Source organism: Sycon ciliatum, chromosome 2, assembly GCF_964019385.1.
Source record: "Sycon ciliatum chromosome 2, ocSycCili1.1, whole genome shotgun sequence".
NCBI classification, from domain to species: domain Eukaryota; kingdom Metazoa; phylum Porifera; class Calcarea; order Leucosolenida; family Sycettidae; genus Sycon; species Sycon ciliatum.
In genome coordinates this window covers 46,689,322-46,705,547 of record NC_088644.1, presented here as the reverse complement: position 1 = coordinate 46,705,547, position 16,226 = coordinate 46,689,322, and the positions used below count along the sequence as shown (strand labels likewise).

General features: G+C 46.3%; 1 protein-coding gene across 2 annotated transcripts in view; it reads left to right on the top strand.

Annotated features, from left to right (window-relative positions):
* The window catches only part of LOC135810916 (fibrillin-3-like), a 128,515-nt gene that overhangs the window by 26,306 nt on the left and 85,983 nt on the right, over positions 1-16,226 (top strand). For both annotated transcript variants that reach the window (XR_010552458.1, XM_065324305.1), the window contains exons 2-3: positions 1,141-1,329; positions 3,580-3,693. Coding sequence is in view for 1 of the 2 variants with exons in the window: in XM_065324305.1 (XP_065180377.1) it covers positions 1,141-1,329; positions 3,580-3,693 (303 nt within the window). In the remaining variant the exon portion in view is untranslated. The remainder of the gene's footprint in view (positions 1-1,140; positions 1,330-3,579; positions 3,694-16,226) is intronic.

Sequence of the window (16,226 nt, the reverse complement as noted above, 5' to 3'; positions counted from 1 at the left end):
CTCAGGTGCTTCACCTGTTCTATCCGGATTGCCCCAGGGATCCATCCTAGGGCCTCTTCTTTTCGTAGTGTATATTAATGATCTTCCCAGTCATGTTGAAGGTGTGTCCTTATTTGCTGACGATACTGTACTGCTCCGGTTCAATGAGAGTCTAGACAGGCTGCGAGACAGTCTCCAGCGCAGTATCAACGAAGTCCATCAGTGGACGACTACCTGGAGGCTAAGACATAATATCGCCAAGCCAGAGATCGTATTCCTGCTGAACTCAGAGCCAACCCCTGCATTCACTCTTCCCGGATCCCTCACAGACCTCACAGTTGTAAAGCAACACAAGCATCTTGGTTTGGTCATTGACTCAGACTTATCCTTTAGTAGACAAGTGTCGACTATATCTGTAGCAAAGTCAATAAAGCTGTTGGCTACCTCGTGTCTTACTGCTCCCACCTGCCGCATGAATTCATTCGCCTTCTTTATTATTGCTATATTCTCCCCATTGTTCTCTATTGCTCAACCACCTGGTCATCTCTATTATTGGTGTTCAAGGCTTTGTGACTGTTCTCCTAGTCACAGGGGTCACAGGGGTCGTGATTGATCAGTGAGTTCTATACTTAATGTATGTTAAAAATGGGTTACCCATCTTGTGTAGCTTTCCACTACGCGCGTATACGCGGTTCGCGACCGTAGTTATTATCATGTATACTCTATTACTATGTCGTCATTTCGCCACTGCATTTACATGTATGTACCATCAGCTGTAATGATATCTGTATTATCATTTTCCTGTGTTATTCGTTGAAGTAAATAGTTGACATTTTGTAGTAACCCGTTTCCAGATATATTATTTTAACGCTGTTGAAGTAAATAGCTGACATTTCGTGTGTTTTGCCTGGATGATCCTTACTTATTCCCTTTTGCCTATCCTGCAGTGGAATGCGTGTGTGCTCCTCATTGGCTTCGCTCGTTCCCTTCGGGAACGGATACGATAATTTACTTACTTACTTAGGCAAGCTTGCTTGATGATGTCAACGCGAACAAGCAAAATGATTATAATAACCATTTCTTCCCATACTGATGTACATTGATCGAACACCGATGTTTGATGTAGTAGTAATTTTCCCTTTCCCTGGCTTTTATCTGTAGACAAACTCAATCAGCCATCAAATCCAATGAATGGAATATATTCGACAGATACTATTTCAGCAGAGAACACAACGTTGACTGTAAAGTGCAAGACTGATTTCCTGAAAGATCAAAGTGCAATACAGTCAACAATGAACTGTCAATTCCCAGGAACCTGGACAACCCTCCGTACTGAGCCTTGCCGCCTACGTGAGTCCATATGTTATAATGTTTTTCATTGACATCACAGGTTTCCAAAACAGTTGGCTGAGTTTGCGGGTGATAGTGACCAAGGAGTTTACTCCTGTCTACAGAATGTAGACTAGAACCATTGAGCACAGGTTGCATACATCAGGTTGCTGGCAGCTTCAGACAAAATTATTGTCTTCTTAACCACTTCAAAGTGTCCATCTAGCTTAGATTGTAGGTCAGTGTATTGATGATGGCTGGCAACCTCCTATTCAAGAATCACCACACCATTGTCTTCTTAAGGTTGTTGTGCGTACTTGAATTACAATCTACTGCGATAATGCAGCTAAAGGTCCAGCGGCTCTGAGGTGAAGAGACCTGGCTTTCTCGCGGGATGAGTTTCAGAGTGGCATAGAGCTGTTATCTAGCTGTATCCTACCCATTGGGACGCTGGTTCTGGCTGCAGTTTGAAAGAGCATTTAAAGAGTTCCACGTCAGGAACATCAGGAGCGGCTGCAATGCGAAGTCAAACGCAAAAAAATGAGTTTCACACCATAAAATGTTATGTGCATTTTTGTATTTGTATTTATATCATTATCTCATGGCACATCATGATGACGGCCAGTAAAACTGAGACAAGGGTGAAAGCCAACCACAGCAGTAAAACAGAGAAAAGAATACAAATAAAAGGCAAAGAAGGCAAAGGAGGAGGCAAACCAGCAGGATATACATGAAACCTATAATTGAGCAGAGATTGTAGCAACAAAATTATCCATCGACGTGCTGGTCTTGGCCTGCGTTGGTAATGTTGCCCAAAACACATAGCCAGCGAAGATCGGGGATCTAGTGAATAGGATGGAGGCAGCGCGTGGAAGACTGAATGAGTTCCGGGTATTCCGTGTTTCGGAGAACCAATTATAAGCCTGCATATGCAAGGGTATTCTATTTAGAATTTTTTTATGTATGAGAACACAGAGGTGGTACTTCTGTCGAGTGGAAAGGGGACTGATCTTGGCAATTTCGTAAAGACTAGCGGAGGGAAAGCGACGATCTTTGCTAAATAAGATTTTAAGGAGCATGCGGTTATGGGTTTCTAGCTTGTTCAATACAGTACATGCATCCAGGTTATAACCTTGCTAATGCTATCTTGCATGCCTTCGTGCAGTCTTATAGGGCAAGCATTGGAGCAAAGCAGAGCTGTGTCGTCAGCGAAAAGGCTGACACCAGGGGCAATATCGGGGAGGTCATTAATACACAGGAGAAATAGCAGTGGCCCAAGGATTGAACCCTGGGGGACTCCAGAAGTAACGGGTAAAGGCTCCGATAACACAGTTGAGAGGCGTACAAGCTGATGTCGGTTAGAGAGATACGATGAGAGCCAGCCGATAGCCTTGCCATCAGTGCGATATACTGTTCGCAGCTTAGCTAAGAGACCCCTGTGCCAAACAGTGTCGAAGGCCTTTGCAAGATCGAAGAAAACTAAACCAACATGATTATGGGCGTTCCGGGCGGTGTGGATGTCTTGCACGAGGCGGGTAACCTGGTACCTGGTGGAGTCACCCCGACAAAAGCTCGACTGTGCTGGCAAAAGTGAAATGCGAACATGATCATAAATGATGTCATATGCAACACGTTCGCACACTTTTGATAAAGTAGAGAGCAATGAGATAGGGCGATAGTTGCTGGGGGTGGTGCGTGGTCCTCTATTTTTGTAGGTGGCCACGACTACCGCAGTTTCCCACATGGCTGGGAATTTCCCTTCGCGAAATGACATATTTAAGATAATTGACACAGGATAGGCAACAGACGGAGCAAGAGCTCTCCAAACTTCGTTGGTAATTCCGTCTTGACCAGGGGACTTGCCAGTTTTCAGATTACGGAGATATTTCCTCACTTGGGCTGTACCAGTCGACAATGATAGGAGGGACGCAGGTACCGAGGGTGAAGGGATGAGTGGTGGTATAGGCATGAACGCCAATTTGGTCCCCGGCTACAGTCATGTTGCGATTCCTGAGAAGCACGTTACTATTGATCTTGGGAATTTTGGATGACTTGCGTCGAGTAGGCCATGTTTCAAGATTCCTTCTTTCAAGGGTTTTGAGCAATCAATCTACACCCAAAAGGAATTCTACCTGGAATTTGCAAGCGCAGTTGGAGAGACCAACTTGAACTTATACTTATGGTTTTGTCAGACATTCTCTCTCACTGTAACTTGTCTTTACCAATGCAGTGTATTATTGTGTGCTCTTGTATTTCAACATACTTCTGTAGCTTTCAATTGTTCAGATTCCCCTTGTGATCCAAAACGCCAAACATGCACAGATATTGAAAAAGGAGGTTTCGTCTGTAATTGTTCCACTGGATATGCAAAGAATTTCAGTACAGGTAAGCAGCTGTACACATTCGTCATACCTAGCAAGTCCATTATCTCTCTCTTCTTCTTCCTCCTCTTTTTCTCTCTCTATATATATTTATCGCCTTCTTAGTATTTGACCCCACTAATTTCCCTGATACCTAAGCGGTCAAATATATCGCGTATTTGACTGCTTAGTCAAATACACAATATATTTGACTACTTATATTTGACTCCTTAGAACTTCTTGGACTTCAAGAATTCAGTTAAAGCACAAGCAAGACTCCTACAGCCTGTACAGGAAATACCCCACTCCTGACAACCAGACCCATTACAAATCTGAGCGGAACAAGGCCCGTAATATGTCTCGCATAGCCCATCTTGAGTTAGTCTCCTCATTGACGTCCCTCAGCTCAGCCCACAGCAACCTTCTAGCACCCAACCTTTTTCCGTTTGTCCGTCAAGCACGATCAGGTACTACAGCCTCTTCGGATGGTAATGGCGTAGCCCAGCTCTGTGAGGGGAATACTGTTCATACGGATCCGGTTGCCATTGCTGATGCGCTAAATACGCAGTTTGTAAACTTCGGGACCAAAGATGATCCTTCTTGGTCTATGCCTGACTTTCTACAACACCACATACCTCCACTCACCTCTGTTTTCACAACCCCGTCCCGCATCAAGAATTATATTACTCAATTAAAGCTGAAGAAGGCCACGGGCGTTGATGGCACCAGTCATGAGCTTCTTCGACTTCTTTCTCCAACAATCGCGTACCCCCTTAGTCTCCTTTTCAACATTACATTTTCCACCAGCGTATTTCCCTCCCTTTGGAAGCACTCAATAGTCACACCCATAATTATAAGAACAAGGGCTCGCGCTTAAGTGCAACCAACTACCGGCCTATTTCTCTTTTATCAACTATATCCAAACTTTGAGAACGTGTAGTCTTTGATTATGTCTATACTCATGTGAACCCTCTCCTCAGCCCTTCCCAGTCCGGTTTACGTCGTGGGGACTCCACGTCTTTTCCAGCTGTTGCGTTTGGTACAGGCCTTAAATCAATCCAAGGACACTCGACAATTTAGCTTACTCTGCTTCTTTGATCTTAGCCAGACCTTCGACTCGGTATGGACTAGAGGTCTACTCTGTAAGCTAAGATTATTCGGGCTTTCTGGGAACTTTTACAATTGGCTCACTAGCTACTTGATTGGTGTGTTCGTGTCAGGGGACATCTAGAATGTGGTGGAGTGCATCAACTGGATGCCATCAATGATGGCACGTCGGTTTGGGATATACTGCAGCAGAAACATCCCGCAGCTGAGCCCGTGGGCGAGGATGCGATCATGGATGGACCGCCACTCCTTGAGCCCCATCCCATCTTTTTCAATGCAATTGATCAAAAGGTCATTAAGCAGGCCGCCATGGGCACAAGTGGTGCAGCTGAGCCTTCGGGGTTGCGTGACTGGTGGGATGTTCTTGTTGGAGATGGCCCTAAATATGGATATTTCCTCAATCCTGCAAAATCAGTGCTGGTTGTGAAAGAGCGGTGCATGGAGAAGGCCAAGTCTCTCTTCCAGGGTACTGATATATCAATAACATGTGAAGGATCACGCTACTTAGGGGCTGAGATAGGGACCTCCCAATTCTGCAAGGACTTTGTCCACAAAAAAGTTCGGCAGTGGACCGATGAAGTTTTGCGACTGGCCGAGATTGCTCAGAGTCAGCCCCATGCAGCATATTCCGCTTTGTGCCAAGCCATACGAAGCAAATGGTCTTTTGTGTGCCGGACTATGGAGGTCTCCGAGCACGCATAGGAGCCACTTGAAAGGGCCATCCACCACAAGCTGATACCAGCCATCTCTGGCCGCTCCTCACCAAATGACTCAATGACACGTCTTTTTGCATTGCCTTGTCGGCTGGGTGGTCTCGCAATCATGCAGCCTTCAAATCTAGTTTTACACTGATCCCATTGTGCAACTAATCAAGGGAGGCATCCACGCCCTCGAAGATGCATTGGATGTTGTCTGGAAGAGGAAGAACCAATCGAGGTCATCCAATCAAAGAGGCCAGTCAGATGCACTGTCGTCTGTTATCGTGGACTCTTCGCCAACGTTTGTCCGAACAATTGACCCGGCAAGGGAGAGGGTAGCTTCCAGTTGGCTGACCTGTAAGCCGTTACGTCGCTATGGGTTCAACCTAGCGAAAGGTGAATTCAGAGATGGACTTTGGTTACGGTATGGCTGGACACCCCAGCGGCTGACGTCATCATGTGTATGTGGGATAACCGCCTCTGTGAGCCATCTCTTATCATGCCCAGCTGGTGGTTTTCCATCGATAAGACAACGAGATTAGAGGTGTAATGGCTTCACTCTTGAAGAACATATGCAATAATGTGGCCATTGTGCCAAGTTTACAACCATTAACCGGAGAGCGCCTTCGCTACCGCACGGCAATCATGGAGGACCAGCCACGTCTTGACGTCGGTGTCAGTGGATTATATTATATATTTATTACAACATCTCAAGACTCGGTGGAAACACCGGCCAGTGTTAAGAGAGTGGGTGAATTGCCAACCACGGCGATAAATAAAAATAAGGGGAGGGGAAAGAAAGAGTAGCAAAATGAACTGCAACAACAACTCCGTAAAGAAAGATAATGTTTAATAAAAACAGTGAAAAACACAGATACGCAAAGGACATGTGGATATTGAGCTATTTATGTCGTAGGAAAATAGGGAGCGGCACGGATCTTAAACAGGCGGAGCGAGGTCAGATCCTTAACTTCTCTGGGTAGATTGAGCCAAACAGAATAAGCAATAAAGAGAGGGGAGCGCAAAAGAGTGGATGAGTTACACTTAGGGAGTAAGAGCGAGTTTCTAGGTCTTAGAGAAGAGAACCAATTAAAACACATGAGATGAGGTGGGCACAACTCAAGCTTAATAGAATGGACAAGAGGAGCCAGGTGTGCACTGCGTCAATGTGATAACGGGGTTTTGTGAGCGATTATATAAGGGGTCATATTCATCGGCACTATTGGACTTCAGCGGTGCATTTGACACTGTCATTCGTCAGGTTGCTCTGGAGAGGTTAGCCACTGCTGGCGCACCAACGTCCACCACTGCAGTCCTAGTATCAAACACAACAGCCCGCACGAAGCTTGGTAAACAACTAAGCAAACCATTTCCAACAAACATCGGCGTCGTCCAGGGTGACCCAATGTCACCAATAATGTTTATAACTTACGCCGAAGGTTCCATGCGTAAGATCCGAGAGCAAGCTCTACCCGCGTCAGACCTACCAGCAACTTTCACACAATACGCAGACGACACCACTGCCCATCAGAACGAGCGATCATCTGTGGAAGAAACCGTCACAGGGCCTGCTCTAGACATTCAACACAGCCCGGTCAGAGTGTACCTGGTGCATGCAGGCCAGCCGGGTCAGATCATCCGGCAGAAAAACAACTAAAAAGCCTGCTCAAAACGCAGGAAAATAGAAAGGCGAATTTATTACCGGAAATCGTTTAGAGAACAACAAGGCGAACTATCAAAGTCTGCAAATGTAGAAGGTAAACGACATTACGTGAAGAATGCAAAGCAGTTCCATTGGATTCTGATTTAACAATTTGAAAAATTGGAATTCTGTTTTCTAATTAGTGCTAGTAGCAGGACGAACATGTTCACATAATAGAGCACTGCAGCACCCAGGAGCCGAGCAGCATGCCGATAATTCGAAGCAGTGAGTTCTTACCTCTCAACCACGCATCGCGAGCAAATCCACCGCCGCTCGTGTTCCCGGAACACGAGCGGCGGTGGATTTCCAAAGTTTTTTTTTTAAATTTCGGCCAGTCTTGCACAAAGCACATGACATGGATAGACTGGCATGCTCGTATTCCAGCCAGGGTCGACCTTTCTTCCAAGAGTCTTGGAAAGCGTGAGTTCTTTTTCTCTTCGCTGCGAGCTCCATCGTCCAAATCACCAGTCGGATGAATGCAACTGTGTCAAAAGCTATAGCCAAAGTAATAGATACGCTTTTGACTGCATGACTGCCCCATCGACTTTGAATGTCCTGACTTCCTGCTCGCCGCTGGCCAGATCGCGCTGGAACCAGTTGACCCCAGTTGACCCTAGCCGAGTCTGTCGCTTGTAGACTGTAGTGTGTACCATGGTGTACGGTTGCGCTACAGATGGGGTCCGCGAGTCGGGAAATACCGGTATTTTAGGAATCCATTGTCAGTTTGAGACATTTTTCAGCCGGGTCAGACTGGACCCGGTGTTATCTATTCAGCCAGGTCGTGCAGTTCCCCAGCCGGGCGCGTGACCCGGCTGACCCGGCTCTCCAGCAGGCCCTGCGTCCGTGTGTGTGAACCCGTTTTCTCGGATGACAATCTGAAGCTGAACGTGGCAAAAACTCAATATTTCACTATGACCAAGGAAGATGATTCCTGGAAATCGGTGAAGCTGCTGGGGAGTATGCTAGGCACAGCAGAAGACATAGCAGCCAGAGTGTCTGCTGCAAATCGGGCATTTGCAGGCATTCCATGGAAACGCCACAACCTGAATTCCAGGCTGTGTATGTTTTCCTGCCTGATATTGCCTGTCTTGCTGTATAATTGTGCGCTTTGGACCTTATCGCAAACATTAACCGACGTCGTCAATGTATGGCACCGGAAGAAACTACGTACCATCATTGGTATCACATACCCACAACGAATCTCGACCACAGCGCTGTATGCCAGAACCGAGCAGACCCCACTATCCCAAGTCTGCAGGCAACGGAGACTGCTGTGGTTCGGCCATGTAGTGAGGGAAGGCGAAGAATCGTCCTCTTTCCAAGCCCTCCTGATGTCGATCAACACAACAGACATACGACGACCCCGAGGACGACCACGTCTGAGATGGATCGACGTTGTCAAGAAAGACTTACAATGCATTAATCTGTCGCTTCTGGATGCTGTGCAATCTGCTTCTGATAGAGCTGCTTGGCTCGAAATTGTTAACAGATGCGTTGACGTCATGCAATGAGTGAAATGCGAACTGTCATTATTATTATTATTATTATTATTATTATATAAAGGGCGGATGATGAGAGCATGCGGGGTTGACGGAGGAGAATTTTAAGGATTTTCTTGTGGTGTATTTCAAGCTTTTCAGCAGCGGAAGAGGATAACCCAACCCAAGACGTATCGGCATAATCAAATATTGGGCGAAGGTAGGCTAAATAAAAAAGGAGCTTGCAAGAAAGTGGGAGGTAGGAGCAGTGGGTAGAGAGAATTCCTAAGGATTTACTTGATTTTTTACAGATATATACGATGTGGGGTACCCAAGAGAGTGCAGAGTCAATCACAATGCCAAGGTGTTTGTGAGAAGACACTATGTCAATTGGATTTGGGAAAGTGGTATGGATGAGGGTTGTGAACTCCGGCTGGGGCGGGAAGAGCATGATCTTGGTTTTTGATAGATTTGGGGGCAACTTCCAGGACGACATCCAGGAAAGAACTTCCTGAATGCCAGCACGCAAGTTGTTTTCAGGCCAGTGAGGGAAGCTGATGAGGTGAGAAGCGTCGTGTCGTCAGCAAACAGAGATGTTCCAGGGAAGACTGCAGGTAAGTCGTTTACGTAAATTATAAATAGTAGGGGACCAATAATTGATCCTTGAGGAACGCCTGACAATACTGGCTCTGCCGCCGAGGATGTGCCCAGCACAGTTACGTACTGATAACGCCCAGAGAGATAAGATTTCAGCCAGGAGAGTGGTTGTTTGCGTACTCTGAATGCATCCACGAGCTTTGCCAAAAGTCCTCGATGCCAGACGGTATCAAACGCCTTGGCCAAGTCAAAGAAGCAAATGCCAGCAAGCGCTCTGTTATCCCTTATCCTAGCACACCAGATTGTGCGGGACTCAGAAACAGCGAAACACGTCTGTATTAGTGGTCATAAAAGATGCGTGCACATACTTTGGACACGCAGGGAAGAAGAGAGATAGGGCGGTAGTTTGCAGGTTCGAGGCGGGAACCTTTCTTGAATACAGGTATGACTTTCGCTGTTTTCCATGTCAAAGGGAATAGGCCCGTGGTAAATGACATGTTGAAATATGGCACAAAGGGAATGCTATGGATGGTGCCAGGGCCTTGAGGACCCGGTTGGGGATTCCGTCGGGACCAGATGCCTTGCACGCCGGAAGCTTCTTCAGATGACGCCGGACAGTGGCAGTTTTGGTGATGATGGACTTGAAAGAACCTGAGGGCTTCAAGGGGGTGAGAATAGGGTGAATAGAGAGCAGCGGGTCATCTGGCCGGGTCACAGAGGCAAACTGGGCGTTTAATGCTGTAGCTTTGGCCAAAGGGTCAGCCGCCTGCTGAGTCCCTGTGGTGAGTGACGGAATTTCCCGTGATACGTTTCGAATTCTTGCTTGTCTCACAGACTGGTGAAGCGATGGACGTGTCTACCCTGCAAAGTAGTTTACACTGAGCGGATATAAGCTCTGTACGTTTTCCGCGTCAGGGTTTTCACTATATTTCGCTGCTGTTGGTATGCTTGTTTGTTTTGTTGGGTTGGGTACTTCTTAAAAATCCTATAGAGATCATATTTCCACTTCATTGCTGTGCGGAGATGGGCATCAACCCAGGGTGGCTGACTGGGCCGTGGGCAGCGATGAGGATACAGCTGCTGTCCGAATGGCCAGAGGTGCTTCTCAAGGGCACTGTTGAGAATGGAAGAAAAGTGCGAAAGCGCATCATTGACGATGCTGGCACGCAGGTGCCAGCTCCAGTCAATATCAGCGAGCTCTGCATTCACACTATCCCAGACGGAAGATGGCACGGATTTAAAGTCATATTCCAGCTTTGCAGGAACATTCCTGAAATGGTATTAGGGTGTGCAGCGGGATGTCTGTTGGCAGCAGGTTCCTCACGATAAACAGCATCAGCAGGCAGTAGGAAGTGACTGAGGATCTGTGCGTGTTTGCGTGATTGTGGGGCAGTCGTTTCGAGCGCACACTCATTGATGTACGGGTGTTTAACCCTAATGCTGCCTCGAACCTTCACTGGCCACTGTCTATCACCGACATGAACAAGAAAAATGAAGCAAGTATGAGGAGCGGGTCCGGAACGTCGAAAATGCGTCGTTTGCCCCTGTGGTCATGACGGCGTCAAGTGGTTTTCGGCGTTCGGCAACCAGCCTGTATAAAAGAATCGCATCTCTGCTGGCTGACAGACGTAATGAACCATATTCACATGTGATGGCATTTGTCAGGTGCCTCATTTCCTTTGCCCTCCTAAGGACATGTATAGTGTGCCTTAAAGGGACTAGAACAGTATTTGGAAAATATCAACAAGGCATTGATCGACAAGTAGGGTCCAGCGGATAATGCTCCGAAAATGTTCATATAATGCCAACCATAATGCTCCAAAAACTGCCTTATATTGCTGATTATAATGCTTCAGTAAGGGATAGAATGCTCTTGGTTTGGGACAAAAAGAGAAGAAAGTCTGCACATTCTCAAACTTCCAGGAAATTATGCATATCGTCGACCCGCCTCTGAAGCTAGCACAATATCTCCCACGAGCTCCACCACTTTCTGTCATTATAAAACATGATCGCTTCTCCATTGGCTACTCTCCATTCCAACTTTGATGCAGGATTGTGGAAGAATAGTCGGTGCATTAAAACGTCCTTGCGAGATGAAACCATTTTTGCACATAGTCATTCATTGATGGGATGATGTTTGTTTGGCAAATAGTATTCCTGCCTGCATACAAGCTGTCACTGCTTCCATTCTGCAAATAGTGTCTTCATCTGAAACACCAGACGGGAGGTCAGCTCCTGAGACCCGATCTCAGATCGAGGTCCCTCCCATTTGCGGAAATACTGAAAGCACATGGTCAGAAGTTATTTTGCCACGCTACATACTGTGGTTGGTCTCTCATCTTCTCCTTGAGATTGTGTGTAGAGGTATGGTTTGTCACAACACTCTTCCTTTCTGATATTATTATTATTATTATTTTACAAGAAGTCGGAGGCGGATAATACTTTAATAACGAAGGTACGTGTTAGGTCGTAAGTATCCACGCAAACACACATCCAGTCAAAATAAGGCACTTGTCAAAGTATCCGAACGTTTTCGGTCCCTTCTCATCAAGGATTATACAGGGAATGGCTCAAGTTGGAAAGACTAAAACTTATATAGCGTAAAGATATGAGATAACAACACTCGTGACAAGGTGAAAAAAGTATCAAGTTCAGCACGACACAAAACTCGAAGGACATAATAATAGCGACAAGAACATAGTGAGCAAATTAAGTTACATTGTTAACACCTCGACGAGGAGTAACACCAAACAATTGTAGCGACAACACATTTTCTTTTTGTACGCAAAGTTCAGGATCTAACTTACGGATATACAAAGCTTCTAACACAGCCAGATGCAACGCACATCTACCACGTGACAATATTGAGAACACATTATCACTGTACAACTCACGACAATTGGTACGGGCTGACAGATGTTGCTTGATGGACGAAGTGCGATTCTTAGCTCCGTTGGGTGTAGTCTCCTCCAATGTCCCGTCATCTCGCCTCTTCGCGGCATCACCACTATCCGTCTCTTTGCTTTTCCGCGGCCTTCCACGTTTAGGCCGCGGAAAAGCAAAGAGACGGATAGTGGTGATGCCGCGAAGAGGCGAGATGACGGGACATTGGGGGAGACTACACCCAACGGAGCTAAGAATCGCACTTTGTCCATCAAGCAACATCTGTCAGCCCGTACCAATTGTCGTGAGTTGTACAGTGATAATGTGTTCTCAATATTGTCACGTGGTAGATGTGCGTTGCATCTGGCTGTGTTAGAAGCTTTGTATATCCGTAAGTTAGATCCTGAACTTTGCGTACAAAAAGAAAATGTGTTGTCGCTACAATTGTTTGGTGTTACTCCTCGTCGAGGTGTTAACAATGTAACTTAATTTGCTCACTATGTTCTTGTCGCTATTATTATGTCCTTCGAGTTTTGTGTCGTGCTGAACTTGATACTTTTTTTCACCTTGTCACGAGTGTTGTTATCTCATATCTTTACGCTATATAAGTTTTAGTCTTTCCAACTTGAGCCATTCCCTGTATAATCCTTGATGAGAAGGGACCGAAAACGTTCGGATACTTTGACAAGTGCCTTATTTTGACTGGATGTGTGTTTGCGTGGATACTTACGACCTAACACGTACCTTCGTTATTAAATTATTATTATTATTATTATTATTTATTTACAATCACGTGGCACTAGCCATTTGACCTTAGACCTGGCATTACAACCGTCCATAACAAACTGTACGTGCTTCATCAGGAAAGTAAGACACGCACTGTTGAGCTCTCCAATCGAGTTGGTACGGAGTCCATGAGACATTCTAGTTCTTTTCGAGCCTCCCAGGTCCTCAGCTGGACTCGGCAAACGCAGTTCTTTTGGAGCGAGCTCTTTCTCTCTATAGCCGCTTCTTCATCCTGGTCCAAATTTATCAATGCATCGATGTTTACTTCAGTATCGCTAGAGATGCTATCGCCAGATCCTATGGTACAACGAGAAAACTCTTCTTCGTCTGCTTGCTATTCACCTTGCGTATGTCTCCTCCATACGATTATAGTTCTCCAGTATTCTAAAAGAAACCTCGAACCGGTAAAAAAAGTTCCCCGGATTTGTCTAACTGCCTCGGTTGGGAATGCTTCATAAAATTAATGGCTTATAAGCTTGTATACATGATTTGACTGACCACATCAGTAGTATAGTGCCGTAGGGGTTCTGATCCAAAAGTGACCTTTGACCCCTGGCTGCCAAATAAGGAAGAATAGTCCATATATGGCAGATGACCTTTGACCTTTGAGTTGACCTTTGACCTTTGAGGTACCATATAAGGCAGAATAGTCCATATATGGAAGATGTCATTTGACCTTTGACCTTTGGTGTTGACCTTTGACCTTTCCATATAAGGATGAATAGTCCATATATGGAAGATGACCTTTGACCTTTGACCTTTGACCTTTCCATGTGACCTTTGACCTTTCCAAATACGGCTGATTGGTCCATAGAAGGAATGTGACCTTTGACCTTTGGGATTGGTCTATATATGGGGTGAAGTGTCCTTATAAGGAAGGTGCACGTGGTTCAGGTCATAGTAGGCATCTTCCATAGTGGGGAGAAGTGTCCTTTTAAGGAAGTTGTACACGGATGAGGTCATAGTAGGCATGTGCCATAAAGGGGTGAAGTGTCCTTATAGGGAAGGTGTACACGGATGATGTCATAGAAGGCATGTGCCATAAAGGGGTGAAGTGTCCTTATAGGGAAGGTGTACACGGATGAGGTCATAGTAGGCATATTCCATAGTAGGGTGAAGTGTCCTTATAGGGAAGGTGTATATGCTGTAGTTTTTAAATAAGGCATATTCCATAGTGGGTGGAAGATGCCTTATATGGCATGCGTATCCTGGCCAGGTCATAGTAGGCATGCAGTTGAAACAATCATTGAGGTCCTTTCTGTCTGAGGCTTTGAAGAAAAGAAGCATCATGTAACAAAGCTGGGTTCGTACCCGCAACCTCTCGTACGGAAGGCATGAACTGTACCAAACGACCAGGACGACTACACACAAGACCCAAGGCTCAAATCACCTATTTATACCCGGACCGTAAAGAAGAAGAAAAAACGCATCATGTAACAAAGCTGGATTCGTACCCGCAACCTCTCGTACTGAAAGCACCAACTGTACCAAACGACCAGGACGACTATGCATAAGAGGGAAGGCTCAAATTGACTATATGAGCCCCGGCCAGCGAAAACCAGCACTTGTGTACTTGATATCAATCATCAAAATGTGACGTCAAAGTTTGGGACGCGCAGTGAGCTGGCTTTTGAAGATTCTTTTTCGATCGAGTGGGTGTCTTTGTTGTCAAAGGAGTTTCAAGTGTCTTCAAATGTCTCTGGTCAATTGATTTTAGCGCTAGGTGAGAGCTCGCCACACGGAGGTTGAGTTTAGACACAGCGATGGCGACAGGTGTCCCGACAAAGACTTAGGTCCAGAGTTGTCAGCGCGAGACTCCCTGTACGGAGCGGCGCTGAAAGTTAGTTCGCGATCGGAATTATTTGTTTGGTGGCGATCTTGCTGAGCTTGTCCAGCAGTGGCGAGTCTCATATGCATAGCAACGAAGAGCCCTCATAAAATCGACACTGGATACTGGTGGTGACGATAGTCAGTGCTGGAGTAATAGCGACTGCGAGGAGAAGCAGAATGTCGTCCCGCTGAGCGATCCGTATTTCTACATCGACAACAATGATGCTGCAGACACTGATGGAGGGCTTCTCACGGCGCAAAACAGAGCGTAGTATTATCAGTGCTCTACCTTGCCAGATGACGCCAAGCTGGCTGCAGCCTGTGATGAGAAAGGGGATCCCTAAAAACTCAAACCGGCTGAACGCGTTGGGGCAACATCTTCACGTGCTACAAAACGCGAGTATTCGCTCATATCATTGAAATACAATTATGCTGAAATCATGGTCTGAGTGAAAGTGTGCAAGAGAGTGGATGTCTGTGGTATTGGTGAGCACATCTATCAGTATGGCAAGCTTTGTCACAACGCTCAAACTGCCAGCACAGAGGTCCCTGAACACAATTTGGAAGGCCAGCCACCAATCATCCGCGTTTTGCACTCTGGTGTTGTAAAGAAGGTAGTGATGTATACGGAATATCGTCACACTTCTGAACAACTCATGCCTGCAGCACCAAGAGGGCAAGCCTGATTTGCATTCTATTTACTTACATGTACTTGGTCCGACTTATTAAAATGTGCGCTTCGCTTCAAAACTCAAGCCTATGTCCAAAGGAGCACCTGTACTAAAAAATCGACCAAGAGACGATAGATAGATAACTATTGTGTCGTTTCTTGGCCTGACCTTCTAGTTTCCATCTCTGCTGGTGTCTCAGGGCGCTTCTTCAAATGCGTCAACCTGCAAAACGTCGACATTTTTTTCATCTCCTCCAAGCTACACTGCGCTTCCTTGATTTTTTCACTCCATAGGCACGATTTAGACGGTCGACTTCGCCTCCTCCTCGTGCAGTACGACTGCCAGAATGGTGGCTGTAGGTGTTTTCGCCTGACGCTCCCACGAGACTTTCAAATGAGGCGAACAAGTAAACCACCACGCAGAAAAAAATCACTTCTCATCGCCGTGAGCCGCGCGCGTAGAACTAGTACTGACTGATCTGTGTCGACATGACTGTCACACAGTCAGCTGCATCAGACCATGCGTGCTCTCCCCTGCCTGTTTCACGAATCCACTGGCCCCGGAGACTGGCGATCTTGTGACGCATCGATCGCGATCGCGGCTCCGAGGAGTCGGCGAGGACTCCGCACCATTCACGCACCGTATTCACCCTTTCTGCGCTTCAGTTTTCCAGCCAGGTTGTCGCCTGAAAGTCGACCTCAAGCTGCAAGGGCGGTTGTTTACATCGATCAACTTCTCGACGATCTCTTCTGTGATCTTGATTCGTCGGCCGCCACATCGTGAACGAATGCGAGTGAGATCAGCAC